General features: G+C 36.1%; 1 protein-coding gene across 9 annotated transcripts in view; it reads right to left on the bottom strand.

Annotated features, from left to right (window-relative positions):
* Positions 1–21,308, bottom strand: part of SLC4A7 (solute carrier family 4 member 7) — a 154,867-nt gene that overhangs the window by 31,602 nt on the left and 101,957 nt on the right. For 6 of the 9 annotated variants that reach the window (XM_068206487.1, XM_068206524.1, XM_068206506.1 and 3 more), the window contains 6 exons: positions 14,678–14,821; positions 12,364–12,499; positions 11,178–11,338; positions 8,790–8,978; positions 5,677–6,039; positions 192–307 (listed from right to left, as the gene is read on the bottom strand). In XM_068206487.1, coding sequence (XP_068062588.1) covers positions 192–307; positions 5,677–6,039; positions 8,790–8,978; positions 11,178–11,338; positions 12,364–12,499; positions 14,678–14,821 — 1,109 coding nt within the window. The remainder of the gene's footprint in view (positions 1–191; positions 308–5,676; positions 6,040–8,789; positions 8,979–11,177; positions 11,339–12,363; positions 12,500–14,677; positions 14,822–21,308) is intronic. The other 3 variants (XM_068206497.1, XM_068206541.1, XM_068206549.1) reach the window with 3 other exon arrangements.

Genomic DNA, 21,308 nt, shown 5'->3' with positions numbered 1-21,308 from the left:
ACTGGGAAGAATTTTAAAACACCTGACACATTTAGCCTAGATAATATTGTGACACAAGTTATCTCTCAGTACCTATTTCATGCGTACACTGGTACACGTCTCAGTTGTAACTAAGGGGGAAGTTCCAACCAGCACAGTTTTTGTTACATTGTTAATTGATGCTAAACACTAAGGTATTTAATATTATTTACCTTACTAAAATCAACAGTGCTGTTTTCTCTGCTTCCTCCTGTCCCAGTACCTTTAACATCTCCACTTTTCCCAGTGTCCAAATTTCCAGGTGCTGACTGTGGAGATGCCAACAGCCCTAAATTAAAACAAAGGAGATAAGTTCAAAATAGTTCAGGAAATGAACTGAGTGTGCAACACTACCAAAACTCAAGGTGGCAGCTTGCTTAATGCAAAAGTGCACGTTATTCAGTAAGTGCCCTACATTAGTATCATAAATGCAACATTAATAAGTCACTGTGTTGTCAAAAAAATGACATAATTTTAAAAATTAGGTATTGCCCCAAATGATGGCCATTTGCAAAACAGTCACCAGAAAACATCAGCTGCTTTAATTGCAGAAAAAATTGCTGGCATTTTAATCATAACTGATTCAGAAGTTAGTATATAGCATCTTCACCGTACTAAGAAATCCTCGGATACCAAATGCAAACACCTGTAGTCTGCTGTGTAGCAGTTACTGCAATTGTAAAAAGTGTCAGCCAGCCTCAAGCTACAAGGAATGTAGTCAACAAAGTTAACTAAGCTGTAAAAGTAAGCAGTGTACTACATGAAGGACAGCTTGCAAACCATGCTTTCAATCAACAGACCAAAGCTCCCACTATTCATCCAACCACATGTTACTATATGGAACTTACACTTGAGCTGAAGAGCACACACAATAAAGTTTTTCAAGTTCAACATACAGCTTCCCTTTAACACTTGCACCAAAACAAAACCATATTATCTATCTTGCTACAGTGCCAGCAGCACTGAATTGCAGGTTCAGTAGAGGGTACAAAAGGCAAGTAACCCAAGTGTTCATACACACTGAATTCCATGTTGCATGATGGTTCTCTCTACCCAATTAACATTTAAAAGCTGGTCTAGGCATGCATGAACAAGCCCAAGTCCTGCCTTTTGAATTACAGAGCTTTTGCTTGTTCAGTTTAACGTGTACTAGAAGTGCATTTGGCCTTCTTGCTTGTCTACACTTGAGCTTTCAGCTGTGGTGACAGAACATGCTTCCACATGCCTTCAAAACCACATCTGGATAAAGGCTGAAGCCTAAACATTGTATTACATGGAGAAAGTTTGTATTTAGGTCAAACATCTCTCTAGTCAAGATATAAATGAAACCCTCTCTGGCTATCTTCAGGCTACTGTTCTATCATAACTACTGCCACATAACTACTTGCATATCTCCATGCTTATAATTTCTCAATTTTGACTTATTTTAGCATTTCAAATGACTATTCACTTTATTTTATCCCTAAATTTGTTTTCAAAAAGCTCTTCCAAAAAGTCATCATGTCAACAAAAACATGCAGGTCCAAGCCTTTACCACTAATTTTCATTCTTACAGTTCACAAGGGATATAAGTGGTGTGGGTAGTTTTTCCTGAAGCAGAAACCAAATCAATTTAACAGGCTGTCATTTCCTTCATAAATCCTAACATACACAAGTAATGAGCCAACACAACAAAAAAAAACCCCCAAAACCAAAAAACACATTCTGCTCTTCTGCTCCAAGATTCATATGTTATTCATAAGAACCATACCATCAACCACCAATGAAATCAACTGATCTAAGTATTTAACTGCTTAGGAGCTGATGTTTGTAGAACTAGAAAGAAATATTAAACAATTGTTGCAGAAGTGCAGCATAATACAAAAGTTTAGATATTCTCTATTTTTCCCCTTCTTTGTAGCAATACAGGTAACTTAAAATGTTTTTAACTGATGAAAGATAAGCCATAATGCATCATTTTGTACTTTCTGGAAAAGTACTGTGAGCAAGAGCAAGCAGAGACTAGAACAAAAAACTGAGAGACAATCAAGGAGAAGGACAGAGAACAAGGATTCTACATATTAGCAGAAATATTTATTGTTTCAGAAACAAAAAACTGAGAGACAATCAAGGAGAAGGACAGAGAATAAGAATTCTACATATTAGCAGAAATATTTATTGTTTCAGTGCTAAAGTGATACTGATTCTTCTAAAAGATTTGCCTTCAAAATTTCACCGATCATTCACAGTTAAGGCTCACAAGTATTGGCACTGACACAGGGATATTTGTCTGATCCTAAACCATGTGTGAATAGTTTTCCTTGCAGTTGGACAGACTGCTGCTCTCACAAGATAGTACTGCTCACAGGTTTTCAAATCTGAGCAAGCATTTCCATATGAGCCTGCCTTCATTACACATATCCATCGATCTGCTATTTATAGAGAAACTGAACCGATGAATTAATCTTCTTTAATAGAAGTGAAACACTTCTATTCCAATCTCACATTAATAAAATAACTTATTTCCCTCTCTTCTCCAGTTCAGGAGATGCAAACTCAAGGACAACTACCTAGAAGTACTTTTCAGATTCTAAGACAGAGAAACTCATTGTTATGAAGCTACTGAGGGGATCCTTAAAAACACAGCGCTCTTCCTGATGTTAGTTAGGCAGATGGACCACTCGTCTCCTCTGACAGACAACAGTGGAGTAAGTCTTGAGTAATTTGGAATAAAACCTCAAACTCAAGTTAAGGTATTTATAACTACACTTTCACTAAAGATCATGTGCTTTTTCTAGCCAACTACACTTAATACTGTGATCACAAAAATCTAATCAAAGTTATCGACAGAAAAAAGAAAACACGAAGATTACATACAGTTGTCTCACATCTGTTTCATATGAAAAAGATGAGTAATATATGAGTTACACATCTAAGCATGACTATTCCAAAATAACTATTTAGAAAGGCAAAAATTATACAATACAAATCTTCTAAATATGAAGTCAACCATATTTGTAGTTGAGGAAATTAAAATCAAATTTTAAAACTAAATTCCAATTTAGATCTAATATACAAAAAAAGTTCATATTACTACTAGAGAGCAAATATGCAAATTTCTCTGAATCATTATTTAAAAATACTGTAAGAGGAAAGTTGTTGTAAATGTTATTTTGCTCAGTTTTAAAGTACATTTATCAGTGGACCAAAAGACCTTTTAAAACAGACTTCTTTGCTGTTGTTCACAGACATTATAAAACCTCAGTGATGCTGGTGAATTAACAGTGTTAATTTTTAGCTGTGACACAGCTCACTTCCCAGCCCTTCCTATGGAATTCATTATTCAACAGTTCAAAGATGGGAAAACAAACACTGCTCTTCAACTGATGACAAAATTAAAAAAACATTATTAAGAGAAGCCTTTGTCTAGTTGACTTACTATGAACTGATGACTGGCTGATTAAAATTAAGTGGTAGGCCAAAGGTGTGTCTCTTTTCCCTCCTTTTACAGTAACTCACATTAAGTTCAGTAACCTTCCAGCTATTTATGAAAACTAAAAAATAAAAGTCTGAATAACACAAGGCAAATGACAGAGGAATGTAAATAGAAAAAAAAACACCTATTAGAAAATTAACACAGCTCCTCATGCTCACAGGAGGCAAACCAAACTCAATCATACAGATGTGTAAAATGTCTTCATGCTGCAATATTCTGAATTACTGGAGAGGTTATACAGGCCATAACATATAGTGGAATGGACCAGGAAGATTTGTTTGGGTTTTTTTCTTAATTAATACCAGGAAGTTGACTTCCTTGTAAGGGTTTTCTTTGACTCTTGCCTCCCAAGACAGAAACTGGTCCAGTTGCAGCCCTGAAGTCATAGTCTGAGAATGTCTTCAAAAGCAAATCTAAGGAAAAAACGTGTCTCTCTGTGGTCAGATGATTTCTTGAACTAAAAAAGTGGGGGAAACCCCAGAAAACAAAAATATCTTTGTTGTTGGTGTTTATCATTCTCTGGAAAGACTCATGGATTAACTGGGAAATCATACCTTTCACATTTTTTTCTTTATGAGAAACATCTGCATGAGGAACAAAACTGATTTGAACATGACTTGGAGATTCTAGTAGAAAGCCTTACTAGTGGTGATGGTAATAGCATCATGTACTTGAGCTTTATTTATTTGCCTTCTCCTGGATTCTAAAGATCTTGTGTCTGGCATGCTGTCATTCCTGTCAGAGAAATGAGAACTGGAAAAACAATTACAGCTATTATTTTACTTCTGATTTCTAAGGACATTTGGAAGGTGACCTGTGACAGAATTATCATCATATGAAGTCTCTTAATGTCTCATAGGGAAGTCAGAAAAAGAGATTTGTGTTTGCTTTTCTGAATTTAAGTAATGATGAGGCCTCTATACTTCAACTGAAGATAAGAAACTATGACGTAGTATCTTTCCTTTTCAGTGACTTGGCTGCCAATGTGAAAAGGCAGATAACCACAGCCTCTTTCTTCTCTGTCAGCACATTTCCACTCTTAAATGTAACAGTGTGCTCTTATTTACTAAACAAGTGAGGAAGAAACCAAGCAAAGCCTCAACTGAAGGAAGAACCAAGGGAGATCAGACTCCATGCTCCCAACACACACAGGCCTAAAGCAGTCAAAACTACAAGCTAGATTTTGGCAAGACAAATTTGTAGGAAGGGGAGGAAGAGCCTGAAGACCAAAAAGAAAGACGATCCCCCCTTAAAAACACAATCTGCCAAGTAGAATTATGAAGTTTCTAAATAGGTGGTAATTTTGCAAAAGTAAAGCAAGTATAACAGTATGTATGCAGAATGCAGTTATAAAACTTTTACTAAAAACATTTCAAGAAAGGATGGAAAGTTCTAACAGTTTCGTTCAACTTATCTATACACCTACATACCTTTTTACATATAAAGAAGAATAGCTTTGCAGATAACAAAATAATATATTGCTGAGCTCCAGCCTACAATTACAAGTTCCTAACTACTGTCTCCCATTTTGCATATCAAACACAACAAAACACTAATGGAGTGTCTGATGCTAAAGGAGTGCATTAATGGACAACTATCTGGAAACAGCTGCAGGTGAACTGAACCTGACCATTTCATCAGTTAACTACTACTGGTTTTAACAGTCATGGGTTTTAAAAGCACAAAACCAAAAATAAAACTGCTCGAAAGCTTCATGATACAACTAAACTATGGATGCTACTGATAATTGTATCCTTCCTAATTCTTTTCATATTCACCTCTAATACTTTACTATGGTTTCAGCTGTACCTATCTCAGGATATCCAACACTGGTTTAATACATTAACTGAACCACTGACTAAACCAAAGCAAAACCTGCTATGGACTGTAGGTGAGTGAAAGGAAAAGGCCACCATTTTTGACATTTTGCTTATATATTAGATTTTAAAACCATATTCCTTTTTAGTTACACAAATTAATGTTAATTGAAGAATTTTTTGCTTGCTTTAGTTAAAAGCTAAAAAGTTAAAAATGCCAAACAAGAAGACAGTCACAACTGAGAAGAAATAAACATGCAGGCAAAGGTAACAGTTATCATATTTCTTTGTGCCAAAAACATTGCAGTGCAAGTGATCCAGATGCAGAGAGCATCACACATGGACAGCTTAAATTTCAATAGTTGCCTGGTGTTTTGCCAATATTTTCCTCTGTCTTCTTTTCCTGGCTTTCCTGCACTTCTAAGTCCTCCTCAGGTGGGTGGATTACTACTGAAGGAATATCATCACTGGCAGGTGACACCAGCAATTCCTTGCCCTGAAGTGGGCTTGGCTGGGCAGTTGTGGTTGGGCGGCAGGTAGGGCTGGAGGGTGGTGTGTTTTGAGGGGTGGTTACAGGGGTTGTACACCTTGAGGCTGCCGGGGTCCCAGCTCTTGAAGAAGGAAGAAGGTTACTGAGAAGAACCGACAAACGGCTGTCTCCTCTCAGGGAAAGATTTGAGGCAGAGAGACCTGTTCGCAAAGAGTGGCGGGAGGCTGAAAGGCCTTCCCCTGAGATAAAACAAATGGAACACCATGAGGCTTACAAAAGGGATAGATTATATTAAATTCAAACAAAACAAACCAAATCCACACCGATACAAATATGAATTAACAATTTACATAGTAAATTGCAAGCTTTATGGGCCAAAGTGTCATAGTCATGCAAGTAAGGTAAGAGATAAGAGCAGATCTGATACCAGACATTAGGAAAGTCAGAAATTACTGAGGAGCACTAATTAGAATGCTGAAGATCTGAAGAAGATATTATCTTAAGTCAGAGTAAGATCTGTTAACAAAAAAAAAAATTGTATCTTGAAACTGACTCAATTTTTTCTAGAACTCCTTATTCCAAATTGCACAACAGCTATTGTTAATCCATCCAAAAAATAAACAAGAAAATTATTAGCAACCAAAATATTACAAGACTTCTGTTAACTCTATCTGTTATGTTCAAAGAACTATTAATTTTCAAAAAGCAATCATGATCAAACATATCTAAATGTGTTAAATGCAACTGTCTTCCAACAAGTCTTGTTTTACTGAGAATTTTCCCAGGAAGCTGTAGTCTAATGTATATTTTTGAAGAGGGCACAAAAATGAGATACACAGCCCGTTCTCCGTATCGTCTTGCTGCGACTTACCAATAGCCCCATATGGCTAAAACCAAACATTTCTCCAAAATCCCTTGTAACTTTTGTTGCTCTAGTTTCCATGTCTCACTAATTTCTTATGGAGAGAACACAGTCTCTCCATAAGAAGACTTCAGACTGGAGTTTGTAATGGATTTTTCAGTTCTTCCTTAAGCAGGAAGAGAGACTGTTTATGCTCATATTAGTACTTCCATTAAAAGGTTTAGTGATACCATTTCTCCCATTTGCCACAAACACTTTTCCTGGGATGACCAGTCTCCTTGAAAACATTACTGATGACTTCTGCTACAATCCCTGAAATCCAAAACATGCTGGTTTCATGTACCATGCCATCAAACAAGGAAACAGCAAACTGGACACATTTACTCTCCCATTTATACCAAGCACTACAGAGACCAGTAAGTTGAACAACCCCAGAATAATGAACAAGGAGGTGGTGCAGAAAGCATGCCTAGGTAAAGGTCTCATACATTCCCCTCCCCCCAAACAATGGAAGAGTGGATCCTACAGATACAAACCTGATTTAAGAACAAAAACCTCAAAACTCAACTATTAAAACACCAAAAATGCAGAGCAGTAAAGAAAATAGGACCAATAGAGTAGATTTGGTTGCCTATAATAATCACTACAGTAATAACTATCTTCTGTAAGTATACCTGTGCTAAATCACAAACATGTCCTAAAACACACAACTCCCTAAGGAGCCTAAGAACTAATATGCACATAGGCATGTTTGTTTTACCAGCTTATTAGAGGGTTACCAACACATAACAAGAAAAGTAAATAAGTATATGCTGACAAGGAGTTCATCATATTATACTGGCTTCTTGTTTCAGCATACATCCCATAATCTCTTATAAAAAGAGTATTAAGAATAAAATGCTCTAAAAAATGCAAGTGATACATGAAAGGTAACTGGCAAGAAAGAGATCTCAAATTTGCAGTATTATATCTGGGGATACAGGTGTTCAAGGATGGGCAAAACCAAGTCTGTGTGTGTGAAATTTTCATGTTTGCTGAACAAAACATGTAAGTCAGGAGTTGCGGGAGACATTATGCTCTTAGATAAATTAGCTGCATTTTCATTCTTGAAAAAATAAATCTGAAGCTACTAGAGAAATATTTAAGTATATATCATATATGTACTGGCTAACAAAAAAAAAAAAAACTATCAGCAAGCTGAGGCATTCATTGGAGAATACTCCAGCATATATAGCTCCTAACAACCACTTAACTAAGTGAAACATACTCTAAGCAATGAGGCATCTTTCAAGACAGAAAAGGAAGTTCACTTCAAGTACTGATTCATGAAATCAGAATTAAATTTTCACCAGAGTAAAAAATTTCATTTTTTCAGAGTAAAGAAATCAGTGTCTTACTTAATGCAAGGCAAAAGGAAACAAAGAACAGAGATGACAATAGAGGCCCCATAAAAACACAAGAATACAAGTAAGCTGCTCTGTAGTACATATTGCTATTTGGAATTTGGGATTGGATGTCTAGAATAAATTTTCAGGAACTGGTTCAAAAAAAGATATCTAAGAACATTGCTAATACCTTTCTTGGGTTTGGGATTTTTGTTCCCATTAGACCCTTCTCTACAAAATAAGATAAAAATAAACAGTGTTCTAGCTAACAGTACTACCTTCACCATTGGCGTAGCAAACTTCTTGTCAAATGAACATAACACTGGGTTAAAACACAGTAATTGTCAGCATCACTGAACTCATGATCACTAAATCTCCTGTGCAAAGACTGTAAAAGCAAGTAGGATCCATCTGACACATGTATAAGTTATGCCACAATGCTGAAATTCCTCTAACATTGCACATTTTATTTAAGCATATACCAAAAAAACATTAGGATCAATGTACTTCTACTACTACGCTTCAAAATAATAATGCATGCTATGGTATACAGGCAGGAGTAAAATATTTCACTAAATCAAAAAATATCCACAGCTACACATCACACACACTCTTATTGTTAGTTCTTTGCTCACCAAGAAGGAAACACTTATCTGTTATTACCAGCTGACCTTTCCTTCATCTCCCAGTGAGAGCATCATTTACCAGGTTAGTATGAACTGGAGGCTACAACTTATCTCACCATTTCGTTCAAGCAAGTGAGGGTCAGAATGTTTCTTGCCTATATCTGCGAAAGACCGAACTAGAGGAATCCGACTGCTGAATTTCTTCTCATTCTGATGATGGTGCCTCTTTAGAAGAGCCTCTCTCACATTCTCTCTTATGGATTCATCCAGCTGGCCAGAGGCAATCATGCTGTCCAAAACCATATCTACATAATAACAAAAGAAGAAAATTATATAGGTAGCTATCAAATCTCTCTTTCACCTCACTCAAGCACTGTAGTTGCATCAAATAATAAAATCAAAATATGTTTAAAAGAAAAGTCTTCTCTTTAGCAAAACAATCTTCAAGAATTCACAGGAAATTTTCAGATGTCACTAAATAAGCAAATGTGAGAAGAAGAAAAGCAAAACATGCAGATCCAAGACAGAGTATTTATTAGTAGCATCATTTCAAGAAATGTAAGGTACTTAGGTACTTAAGTACCTTATAATTTGTAGCCATTTACTTCAACTTTCAATGGAAACTCACTTTCAAAAAAAGTATTTATTGTATTCAACAAACCTACACCAGGAGTGAGTACACAAAGACAAACACAAAGGAAAACAGACTTATGACAGTCTTAACCTGGTGTTCCCTACTTTTAAAAGTATATTCAACTACATAAAAGTGAAAGTTGCTATAGAATGAGAACAATTACACAACTCCTGTCATCTTCAGATGCTCTACTGAGACTCTTTACTGAACTTTGTGTGATTCACATGCTTTAGAAGAGGAAGTATGAAACAAAATCTAGGTATATAATCTAAAACTAACTACTCATCTGTCAAACAACATCTAATTTCAAAAAGGCATCTCACCAGTATGCTCACACCAGGAAAGAAAGCCTACATATCAGGGAAAATATCTACTGTGTTTCTTAGAGGTCCATTTTTTTTTTTAAATAATAAAAAAATATAAAACAATTCATAAAAGACCTCAACCTGCACAAAGCAACACAAACCTACATGACAAATTTTTAAATATATTTTCCCAGTTTTAACTAATGTATCGATACTTAACTGCACTGTTAAACTGAAATTGCACAGAACTTCTCAAAATGGAAAATGTTAGGGCTCAGGGTAGGGCTCTGCCCTGACTATCAGAACATGCAGTAAAGTGTCTGTCAGTACAGTGCAGCTTCTTTCTGAGATCACTGGTAACACACAGCCACTTGTTACAGATTCTCAAAAGGTAACCTGCCACCCTCCCTCTCCTGTTATGAGTAACAAACAATATTACCTACTGGGTATTGCTGGCTCCTGGAAAAAAGGCAGCACACTTGTATACCAAGCACTGCTAAGCCACATGCTTCACAATGGCACCTAAAATTAACTTGAAACAAATTCACACAATCTCTTAAGGTATCCTAGTTGCAACTCAAGTGCCCACTACCCAGAGTGCTGTTTACATGGAATTAAGCAATTACTTTCCTTATTTATTAAGATTATTGCTAAATTCAATTACTAAAAATAAAATTGTAAATCAAAACATTACATTTATGAAGATGTATTCCACACTCTTGCTCAGTAAGTCATAAAAATAGGAAAGGAATACCAATTTCCTGAGTGAATTTCAAGGATTTCAAAACAAGAAAACATTTCAAGTACTGCCGAAGTTTTTAAGGCCAAACCACCTTGTGTTTCACACATATGTTGGTCGACCCTAAGTCTAATATGATTCCTGAGAAGGCATTCCATTGTGTGATACCCCTAACAAGAGATACCAGGAAAATTATGTAGAACTAATTCTAAATTCATTTAGGAGCAAGCAGACATATATAACATGTATATATACATGTGCATGTATCTATATATTTTTATATATCTATGAAAGTCTTCAAAGTTGCCTGCATTGTATCCAAAATGACCATGTGATTAGTGAGGACACTCAACACAGTAGGTCAAACAACATGTACAGCATTTATTTCTGCTCACCTCTTATAAAGGTGAAAAAATACCTGATGTGCAACAACTAACTGCATTAATGGCATCAAGTTAACATCAGCCAAAATATGATTAATAATTATGGTACTAAAGTGCACAAATAACTCCTAAAATGTTCTGGCAGATATTTACAATTCATCTGTAGAAACAAAGACAGAACACATTAAGGGATTAGAACATAAAGGCAAGTTCTGGGCCTCATCCTAAAGTACATACTAAGGAGCTCCTACTCATCCAGTGTCGTGTTTTGTAAGTGATTTGTAGGACCAGCTACTCTCAACCAGATCAAGAAAAGTGCTGCAAGCATGCACATACCTGTTTTTTCACAGTATTTTCAAGAACATAGACATCACCAAGACCAAGGTCTCAAGTTATAGATTAAAATTTAGGAATAAAGTATTTTTAAAAATTTTTGCTGCAACCTGCTATCTCATCAAGTGTGTTTGCTCTCATGTCCAACATGACCGTCCCATTAAGAATACAGCTCCGCAGTTCAAAGAGACTGTGCAGAGACAGAGTCGCTACATAAGGCTTGCTCCATCGATCACCACCATCTTCAACATCCTCTTCAAACTTCAGCCACCTGAAATGCATTCACATGTACACATTTATATTTCTCCTGGAAAGAAAATTTGGCAAGCAATCCCACTCTTCCATGTGGCTTAGGCATGACATAGAACAGAAAACCCCATGAAATCATACCAGCTTTCATTTTCTCAGACAGCCCAATTGATTAACATTTTTATCAGGCCTAAATAACCATACTCAACTGTTTTATGTTTTTACCCATTTTGTTTCATTTGGCTTGACCAATACCTGCCTATTCACATGTTCTTGTAAAGAATATGGCTGTCTGCCTTATTACCTGACTTGCATCTTGATTTCATTAGTATTTTAGGATTAGAAAGCTGTCTGAAACATATCATACAGCATGTTCAAGTCTCCTAAGATTGCTAAGTCAGAATTTTAAGAACTATGCAATATTAACACATGAAACTATAAAACTGATCTGGATTCCCACTCACAGGCATTATGCAAATTGAGCTTCTACAAAATTTAACATGCAACAAGGTGGCTGGAAGTACTGAATGCAGAAGAATTCATCACAATGCACAGGTAGAAGGAAGCAACTAAACTAGTAAGGGTCAAAACCAATCATGGCATCCTGTAATGTTCAGGCATGCAATTTGCCAAAAACTAATCAAATACTAACCAAGAAAAAACATAATACCCAATTTTCTTTACGTTTGAGAAAAAATGATACTAATATATTGGCAACAACATACCAAAGAGGTTTCTGAGATTGCAAATACCACACTCCATGGACGAACACCCATATTTATAACTTGGTATACTCCTACCTTTCAAAATGTTCAGTATGATCAGTTTTAGGGAAGAGAACACAGTACCAGAAAGACTGAGGGTCTCTTGAAAACAGTATTGATTCTTTCAGAGTTTGACAAGAAGAACTAAAGTTTTGGGTTGCCATGCAAGAATTGAGTAAACAACTCCTACAGATAGTGAAGATTCTAAGCCAAACCTGGTTTGCAATGCTTTGAAATAAAATTACTATAAGATATACCTTGAAACAATCTACTCCAAACATACCTAGCAGTTTCTCTCCATTCATATTCTTCTCCATCCCTGAAGCAAAGTTCATCCATTTCAGTGAAGAGATCATGAGGAATGTGTTCATCATCATCTTCAGTACCCAAGATAAACTGCACTCGTTGGGATGGTGTGTCTTGAAGAAAAGGAGAAACTAAATAATTAGAAGAAGTCATACTTCTATGAAATAAGAAATATTACCTAACAGTAAACTCTCCCACCCTCAGCTAGAAATATGCAGGACAACACCCTCTTTAAGAGGGAAGAGGAACAAAAGAAACATATACATGTCTTTAAAAGAAGGCTCTCTGAAAACTTTGCACTGTTTCAGAAAACAAAACATCTGGAAATCCATGTTTATGAACATTAATCAACTGTTCTTGGCTCTTTTATAGATTGCTAATATGAAAGTTAACATCAACAGTAAATTTGGTTAAAAGAAAAAAAGTAGAAATTAATATACCAAAACACTAGAAAACTTGTTTTCATTTTGAGAACAAAATAATTAATACCATCATGACACAAGACACTAAAGAAGAAAAAGTTAAAACAAAACAGGCTGATGGAAACAAACAGCCTTACTTACAGAGCAGCTGCCCAAGCCACAGTTCAAGACAGTCATCAGCGAGCAGCCAGGCATTGACTGTTAGAGCAGCAGATTTTTCTGTGGTCTGTTGCTATTTATGTAGGATAAATTTTTTTCATTGCATGGTTGGAGCAGTATGTAGAAATTAGCATAGGAAAGTAGAAAACTATGGAGCTGAAGTGTCCAGAAAATATTTTAACTTCTCATAGCACAGTGCATAGTGGAACAGGCTCAATAACTTGCTAAAAATAAAATTTCCTTATTGATCAAATAAATGCTGGATTTCAATTAATATGAACAAAATTTTTAAAAACACCAATTAAACCACATTATTTTAGAGATGCTTTTAATACTTTTACATAAATTCAAGTGAATTCTCATACTACAAGGGTTCAATAAATGTACTAATTGCAATGTTATCTCAAGGAAGGTTGGAGATAGAAAATCCAGGTAAACCTCAATTTTAATTTTTATTTTAATTTTCTCAAGTTTTAGAAGTCTTAACTTTATTCACTGAAACACCACTCTCACAGCTGTTAGATATGAATATAAAACTGTAGGCTTCTACTGTAGAAGGAAGATGGCCTTTTAGATTTAAACGTAAGATATGAATAACTAAAAAAGTTCATTCTAAACTGAGTTTTATTTTAGCATTTTTGTTCTGGTATATACCACCATCTAGTAGCATCATTATGAAATGTGCTCTTGAATGCAAACAACATTCATTATTAGTTAAGGTCTATAGCAGATTGTTTCCATCCCAAATCCAACACACCCCAAAATCCTGCCAAATTCTGTGCATATAGTATACAGAAGCAACTGGAACAGAGAAGTGAATTTCTGTCAACTTAATATCACTTGTTTCTTCAAAAACTATACAGAAAGACTCTACAAACATGATGTCCATTATAATAATTTGTATTTGGGAGGGGAGGCCTTGAAGATGGTTGAAACTCAGATTTGTCAGAGCATTTCCATTTGAAAATTCCTTTGTTTCAGGTACTGGCCCCACGTAGAACATGCTGCTAGTCATTGAAAGGTAACAGTGAACAGCATGGTGTCCACACTTAAATTCAAACATTACACCATAATCTGCTCATTCATGACAGTTTAAGAATTAAAGTGGACTTGGGGTCTTGAAGAAAAACTTAAGTATATGGCCAAATAATTTCATTTCAGAGAATGATATGACAAAATTGTCCACTCTTGAGGATAAAAGTTGGGGGGGGGGGGGGGGGGCACAGTTCGTGATCCAAACCAAAAATTTATGAGGCAGTGCAATTCCTTTACTAACAGACAGCCAAGAAGGCTGAAGTAAATATTTAAATAAAATAAGATCATTGATCAAATTACCATGGCAAATGCTGCTTTTCACAGCTACATGCTTAGTTTCAAAAATCAGAGGAACAAGCATACACGACTACACAATCTGAAAAAAGGTGTCTAATTTAAATAACACAGATTTTCATGCTACAGGAGAGCATTACAAAGCTCTAGTCTAACCTATTCAGTGCAGGCTGCTGAACATTCATGCAGACAGCTGGACCAAGTCCAACAGCTTCTGACTTAGATAAAACACAACCACAAAATCCTTGTCTGACTGTACACAAAAAGACATTAATTACAGCGAGAATAAAAGAAATAGCACAAAACAAACAACACTTAAGCACAGAGTAGCTACTACAAGTTTATTTTCAGGAGACATGAAGAACACAACAAACTTCTTACCATATGATGGAGATTCTCTGCCATCCTCTCTATCAGTTTCTTTTTCTTTTTTTCTTCTGTGGTGCCTGTGCCCACGATGTCTGTGCCGTCGACGGCCTGGCTTGCCAAGTGGGACATGAACTCCAATATACACAGCTCTGTGGCCTTTTCAAGAGAGTTTAAAAGGACACAAGTAAACAAAAAATTACCTGCTGCCCAAATTTAGTATCTAAAGACAAGGGGTTTAAGAAACAGCAATCCAAAAGCACTTGACAAAATTACCTTTAGTGAACTAACATGACCATTTCCATTTGTGTCCTTCCAGGGTGTCAAGGAACTAGTGCTAGACTCATTTCTCTGATAAATTAGGTCATATTCTTATTTAGTTTAAAAATTCAGCTGTGACACAAATAATACAGAAGTACAAGCTTGACCTGTAACGCTGAAAGAAGCTACTTTATAAACACCAAGGCAGAGAAATGACATTTTAGTCCTCTTTTTTTACAGGGATTCATATCAGGACAGTTGTGGGAATGAGAAAATAATCTCCTGGTTCAGCTTATTAACTTCATCAAGAAATTACCCTTCGTTTAGAGTCGGCAAGTAGTTCTCTGTCCTTGAAAGAGCTGCCACTATTTTCTCCAGTAGCACCTAACAACTCAAGGTGAAACTGATGTTCAATTACACCATTAACTTAGCAACAGGAACATAAAAGGAACTTCTATTCTGAAATGTATGTCAACACATCAAATAGCTTCCAGAGATGTTGGGGTGGGATTTTTCCTATTCTAGAATGTTTTAATAAATTTAGGAGCACATCCTCAAATTAATGCATACTGCTCTTTAGGATATGTACTTTCAACATCTTGCTTTTCCTTTGACCTTTGACATCAAGACAATACCAACATCAACATCTTAGCAAAAGATATCAATCAACTGACTGTTATGAACATATTACTACCATGTCTCCTGTAATGGAGATAGCATATACAATAGGCTTTTCATTGCTATTTAAACAAACAAACGCAGGAAGAGACAAATTAACTGTAACACTACATACTCTGTTTCATGGTGTTGAAGAGTTATTACAGAAGACTGACATTAACCAAAGGAAAAGGAAGTGGTTTCCCAGCTCTTAGACAGATGCAAATTCAGCAAATTTACATTATGCAGGCAAGCCCTAGAAATTGTGACTACGCATACATGCATATATATGTGTCTGCCGAGCATACATAAAGATGTTGAAGATTCCTGGTGATTACAGAGCTGTAAAGAACAAAAGTGGTAAGATAGCAAGCTTATTTCCCAAAAAAAGAATCCCTAAGCCCAAAAAGATACGGCTTTATAGAAGTTTTGTGTATTTTTACAGTGCTACATGACTAAAAATACAATCAAAAATCATTATTAACACAAGTGTTCAACATTTAATTAATTTGGTCAAAGATTCCTTTTCACATAACAGGATCCAATTCTTGACACACTTCCAACACTAGTTTAGAGTTGACTGACTGGCACTATGACCAAATCTGAAATTAAGCATATTAAAAGCTATTTGTTTCCATATAAGAGTGGAAAAGAGATTAATTTCTCGAAGCACTCATCAGTCCTATTTATAGAGAGAGACTTGTCTTTTGCAAGTTTCTTCCAACAATACCCAGCCCCTGACCGGCAGCCTGACCTCTGCCCTCCATGACTGCTATGCACAATGCAATTCCCAGATAAATTAATGCCAATGTGACACCTATAAATCACTGCACTTGGTATATAATGTGATCAGGGGGCATCACTAACAATGGTCATGTTGCTGATGCCATCATGATACAATAATCTTATGCACAGGGAAAGCAAAAGTACGAGGTTCAAAAATAACTCCATTACTCACCACATTCCACTCAAAGCTACAACTGATTGAGCCACCTCTCACTGCAAGTGCTGTTACTATGCCTGTTAGGGTTTCTGTTTTATTTAATATATTCAATTAGCAGGTATCAAACTACAGTTCATATATACACTTGAACAGTTCTATTTGTTGCTAAAGTGCTGAGTTTTTTTGCAGGAACTGATTCTTCCTAAGAGAAACTCTAGCACACTTATAGTAATAGATAATTTTTTACAATTACTTGTTTTAATATTGTGAATAAGACTGTTTCAAGCATGTGTTTTGATCACTCACTGCAGTAAAGAAAAAAACAAAACCAAAAAAACAACCTTGAAGGAATCTGAAACTGTTCTGGATTTTACTCCCTGAGAAATAAGGACTTCCACAATTTGGTCTCTTGGTGTTCCCACAAATAAGAGACAAAAATCCCTCACAGATTTTCCAAGGATCTCCATCTTAAACAATATACCTTGCTAGTGCAAAAACTGGCATTTGTAATAGTGTGACCATTTCCATAGTCAAAGACCATGTTGCTGCATGGAGGAGAGGAGGAAATGATGAGTTTATCTCCTTTTACCTAATTGTACTGCAACAGAACTTTTTTTTTCCAGTAGAAAAGTTTGGAGGAGAGCAGATATGCTGCAAAGACATAGGTAAAAGCTATGGAAAACTGAGCTGAAATAAGCAACAAACAGAATATGTTTTTAAATAACCTGTGTCCACAGCAAATGGCTTTTACTATCACAGAACCACAGAATCCTGTCCAGGAGCCTCACAGCTGCCTCAAGCACACCAAGCAGGCACTGCCAAGTTAGTAACCCAGATGGTCAGTCCACAAGCTACAACATTTGATATTGCTGTTCCACTCCAAAAGGAAAATTTAAAGGAAATCCTGTCCTTCAGCCCACACTGTCCAGAAGCAACTACTGTGAGACTATTTCCTCACGTAGACACGGTCTTGCAGGCAAATGTAAGCCAAGAATACCTTCCCCAAACCATTTCTGTATATGCAAAGTGTTCAGACATCTGCAATGGTATTTTGGGACCAATATGAAATGTCGATGAGCAAATGATTTTCAGCATTTATAAAGTAGAATGGATCACAATCCAATGTAATTCCATTAGAATAAGTTTAAGAAAAAATCTGACATTGACAAAAAGCCTCTGAAATATTTTTCAGAGCAAGCAGTGAGGGTAGCAGTACAATAGACTAACAAAGAAAAATTTACCTACAGGAAACCGAAGCTTATGAGTGCACCTGACTGTTGCTTAGGAAAAGGGACCTTCATTCTGGTTTCATGGTCATTAATAAAGACATTTCAACTACTGTCTAGAAAATCCAAAACTACTGCTGTTGAGTATACTGTCATGATTACCCAAAACCTTGTTACAGACACATTCAACTCCAAAGGTGGGCCAAAACTACATATTAAGATTGGACAAGCTTAACTTTGATTGTAACTCAACAAGGCAAAGCATTGAGCAGCCTTCTAAAAATAAGATAGCTGCACTGAGTAGGTCTGTGTTTCCTTAAGTTTCATTATTCAGATAGGAGTAATAATGCTTGCAGATGGACAGATAAAGATTTACTTACAAATATAATTTACAAGGAAAACCAAAATGAAACAAAATCATGGCCATTTTTTTTCCTTTATTCCAAGCAAATTGGGTGAAACAAGTTACAATATTTTTCAGAAAATTTTTGTTTGGCCAAGAAACCAAACCTAAACAAAATAAAAAACCAGACCTTCAAGAAAGGCAATTAATATAAAATTAATATATCATCAGTGAAAGCAATGGAAAGAAATGTAACTCTAAAAAGGCTGGGATTTAAGCATCAGATGTTATTTTTACTAGGGACACAATGTTTACTTGAATATTGTGTTTAAAAGTTCCAAAGGTACTTTATGTGACCTTCAAACCTTTATTCACCTAAATGTCTGTAGTACAGTACCACTTTCAAACAAAGCTTCTTACAGAATTACTATAAACCAATAACCAACAGAATTAGTAGACTGCCCAATACTAAATTTAGTAATACAATGCTCAAGAGATGATTGCTCATTTTAATCCAACATGACTTTATCCAAGCTTAGCTGTTCCAATCCACTGAGAGTATTTACTACTTAAGGCCTTTATCAATATGAAACAAACTTAAGCGTTAAGATCTTGAAACGTGTCTCCATCACATGGTTGATCTCTGATCACATGGTTGGTCTCACTCCAAAAGCCAGTTTGGATAAAGTCCTATAACATTTACAGAAAAGAAAATGCTCTACATTTCCTGATTTCTCCCCAGAGCTCCTATGAAAATGGTAACAGAAGATTTCTGATGTCTGAGAGAGATTAACAAAAATGCCCTCATGTCACTAGGCCTTCTCTTTTCACACAGAACCTTCTCTTTTCTTTGGCTAGATGCCTTTAAACGTTCATAGAAAGAAAGACATCGTTCTCCATCTTAACAAGGAACAGCAAAGGAAATACAGTTTGTATCTATGTGGATTCTCAAACCCTGTTACTTAGAAATTTGAACTAAGAGCAATCATATATTAATGATGCATATAAGGACCATCGAGGTGAGCTACCTGGTCCAACCTTGCTCAAAGTACAGCCAACTTCAAAGCTGAAGCCATGGTTTTGATCAGTTTAGTTAGGATGACAGCCATCCTTTTAGTAATTTTAAGGATATATATTCTACAGCTTATTAAGGCAACCTATACCAACCTACAGCAACATATTGCCTGAAAAAAAATCCTAACATCCTAAACCCAACTATCACTTCCAATATAGCACCTTATGTTATACCCCTCACTCTTTCAACAATGTACCAGCGTGACCCAATCTTCCCAATAAGCCCTCAAGTCTGCTGAAGACTAAAACTTTGTGACAAAAATTACTATTTTTTCTGAAAATCTTCAAATTATATTCTAAAGATAGATAATTTATTTTATACAGAAGCCTTTTTTAATCGAATATTGTCATAATCTATCTCATTCTAGCATGGAGTGTTCCAGTATGGAAAACCCGGCATATCTGCAAGAGAGATCCAAATCCATTCCTTAAGATTAAAAAATAGGGAAGAAATCCAGCTGTTTGATGTCTTAACTCAAATCTCCAAATGCATTACCCTAGTAGGAAAGATCTGGAACACAGCACCTCATTCCTTGGTATTAATTTCCCTTACATCACAGAGAGAACTTGTATGCACAAAAATAAGCTCAATGCAATCTACAAGCACAACTTCTTGTGACCTTTTCTGTCACAAGACTGCTCTGAAGGTAGAAGCACAAAAAGTAGGTGGACGGAAGAATTAAGAGTGAGAACAAAAGTGTCTTTTCTTGCTCTTAAAAATTTCAGAGCCCATAGGACTTCTCCAAATATTCTTGGTTCTGGTAAAACTTAAGGAACAAGAACAATGCCTCTACATACACACACACCCCCTTGTTTATTTATAATGAAAAATCACTCAAGTCACCAATTCACAAAAAATACTTCTGCTATGCTAATTTTCTAATTAAAAATAATGCCATATTTCTGAAGGATACAAGTAAATGCAGAAATTCATATTGATAGTGAAAATCCTGGCATAAGAAAGAAACTAAATGTTTCAGAACAAACAGCATTTTTCACTTATTTTATAAACTTCTCATGAACATTCCCAAGGAAGAGTCAAGTAATTTTCTACAGAATTAATGTAACAAAAGTGAATATAAAATAATTTAATACAATCTTGGTCTTCCACGTATCAACTGACTACTAAGAAGTCCTTTAATTACCAAGGATTCTTCTTGTTAAAGAAACTATTTAACTAAAGCTATCTCCTACTCTCAGAATTAAACATTTGAGATAAAATTTTCTAACCAAACCTGTAGAAAAAACTAAAGAAAATTCTTTCACGGGATAGCTGCATGCCATGACTGAAACCCAAAAGTTCTTCACAGTACAGCGTATTTTAGAATCCAGTACACAACCTGGGCTGTACTCTGAAATCTCCTGCTGCTCCTAGCAATTAGGTCTATCTGAGAATACACCCTTTATACTTGAACTGCTAAAACTGAGAAGCACAATCCCAAACCATAGCTAGTACAGCATAGGGTAAAGCATTCAGGAAGATTGTTCTTTCACTACATGACATAAGATTGGCTTATTATACTGACAGAAACAGTAAATGCCAGATTTCTCATTATACACAGAAGTGATTTTTTTTCTGATTTAAAACCAAATGAGTTCATAGGGGCAGTCATAGAGAAAAATGCATGAATACTTCTATTAGACAATCAACAACATTCAGGAAGGCATTATCAGCAACTATATTAGACATGCAGGTAGAAACAGTAGTAGGAAAAGCTTAGTGCTGGGTGGCAGTGCCACACAGGGATTCTGGCACAGACTTCCACCTGTGGCTCACTGCCAGCACCCATCTCCCTTGCCAGGGAAAGGAGCCAGCCCTTGGCACTGATGGGAGGGAGGACAAGCCGTCCCTGCACTGCACAGCCAAGCCAGACCAGAGGTGGGCCCCATGCTTTATCCAAGCTGAGGATCCTTGGGCCAGCCCATCTCTGCAGCAGAGGAAAAAGGATACACATACAAGGTAATTTCAAAGAGTTGTTTCTGTTGGAGGAGAGAAAGCCTAGAAATAAGCAGTTCAAGTGGAAGTCCCATTAACATTCAAGACTAACCCTTTGTCCACTAAACACAACATAAAACTACAGACTGGTTTGGGTTGCAATGGATCTTAAAGATCATCAGTTCCCATCCCCCTGCTAAAGACAC

The sequence above is a fragment of the Anomalospiza imberbis genome, chromosome 1 (genome assembly GCF_031753505.1).
Source record: "Anomalospiza imberbis isolate Cuckoo-Finch-1a 21T00152 chromosome 1, ASM3175350v1, whole genome shotgun sequence".
NCBI classification, from domain to species: Eukaryota; Metazoa; Chordata; class Aves; order Passeriformes; family Viduidae; genus Anomalospiza; species Anomalospiza imberbis.
Note: the sequence above shows the minus strand (reverse complement) of the source record. Positions and strands in the feature narration are given on the sequence as shown.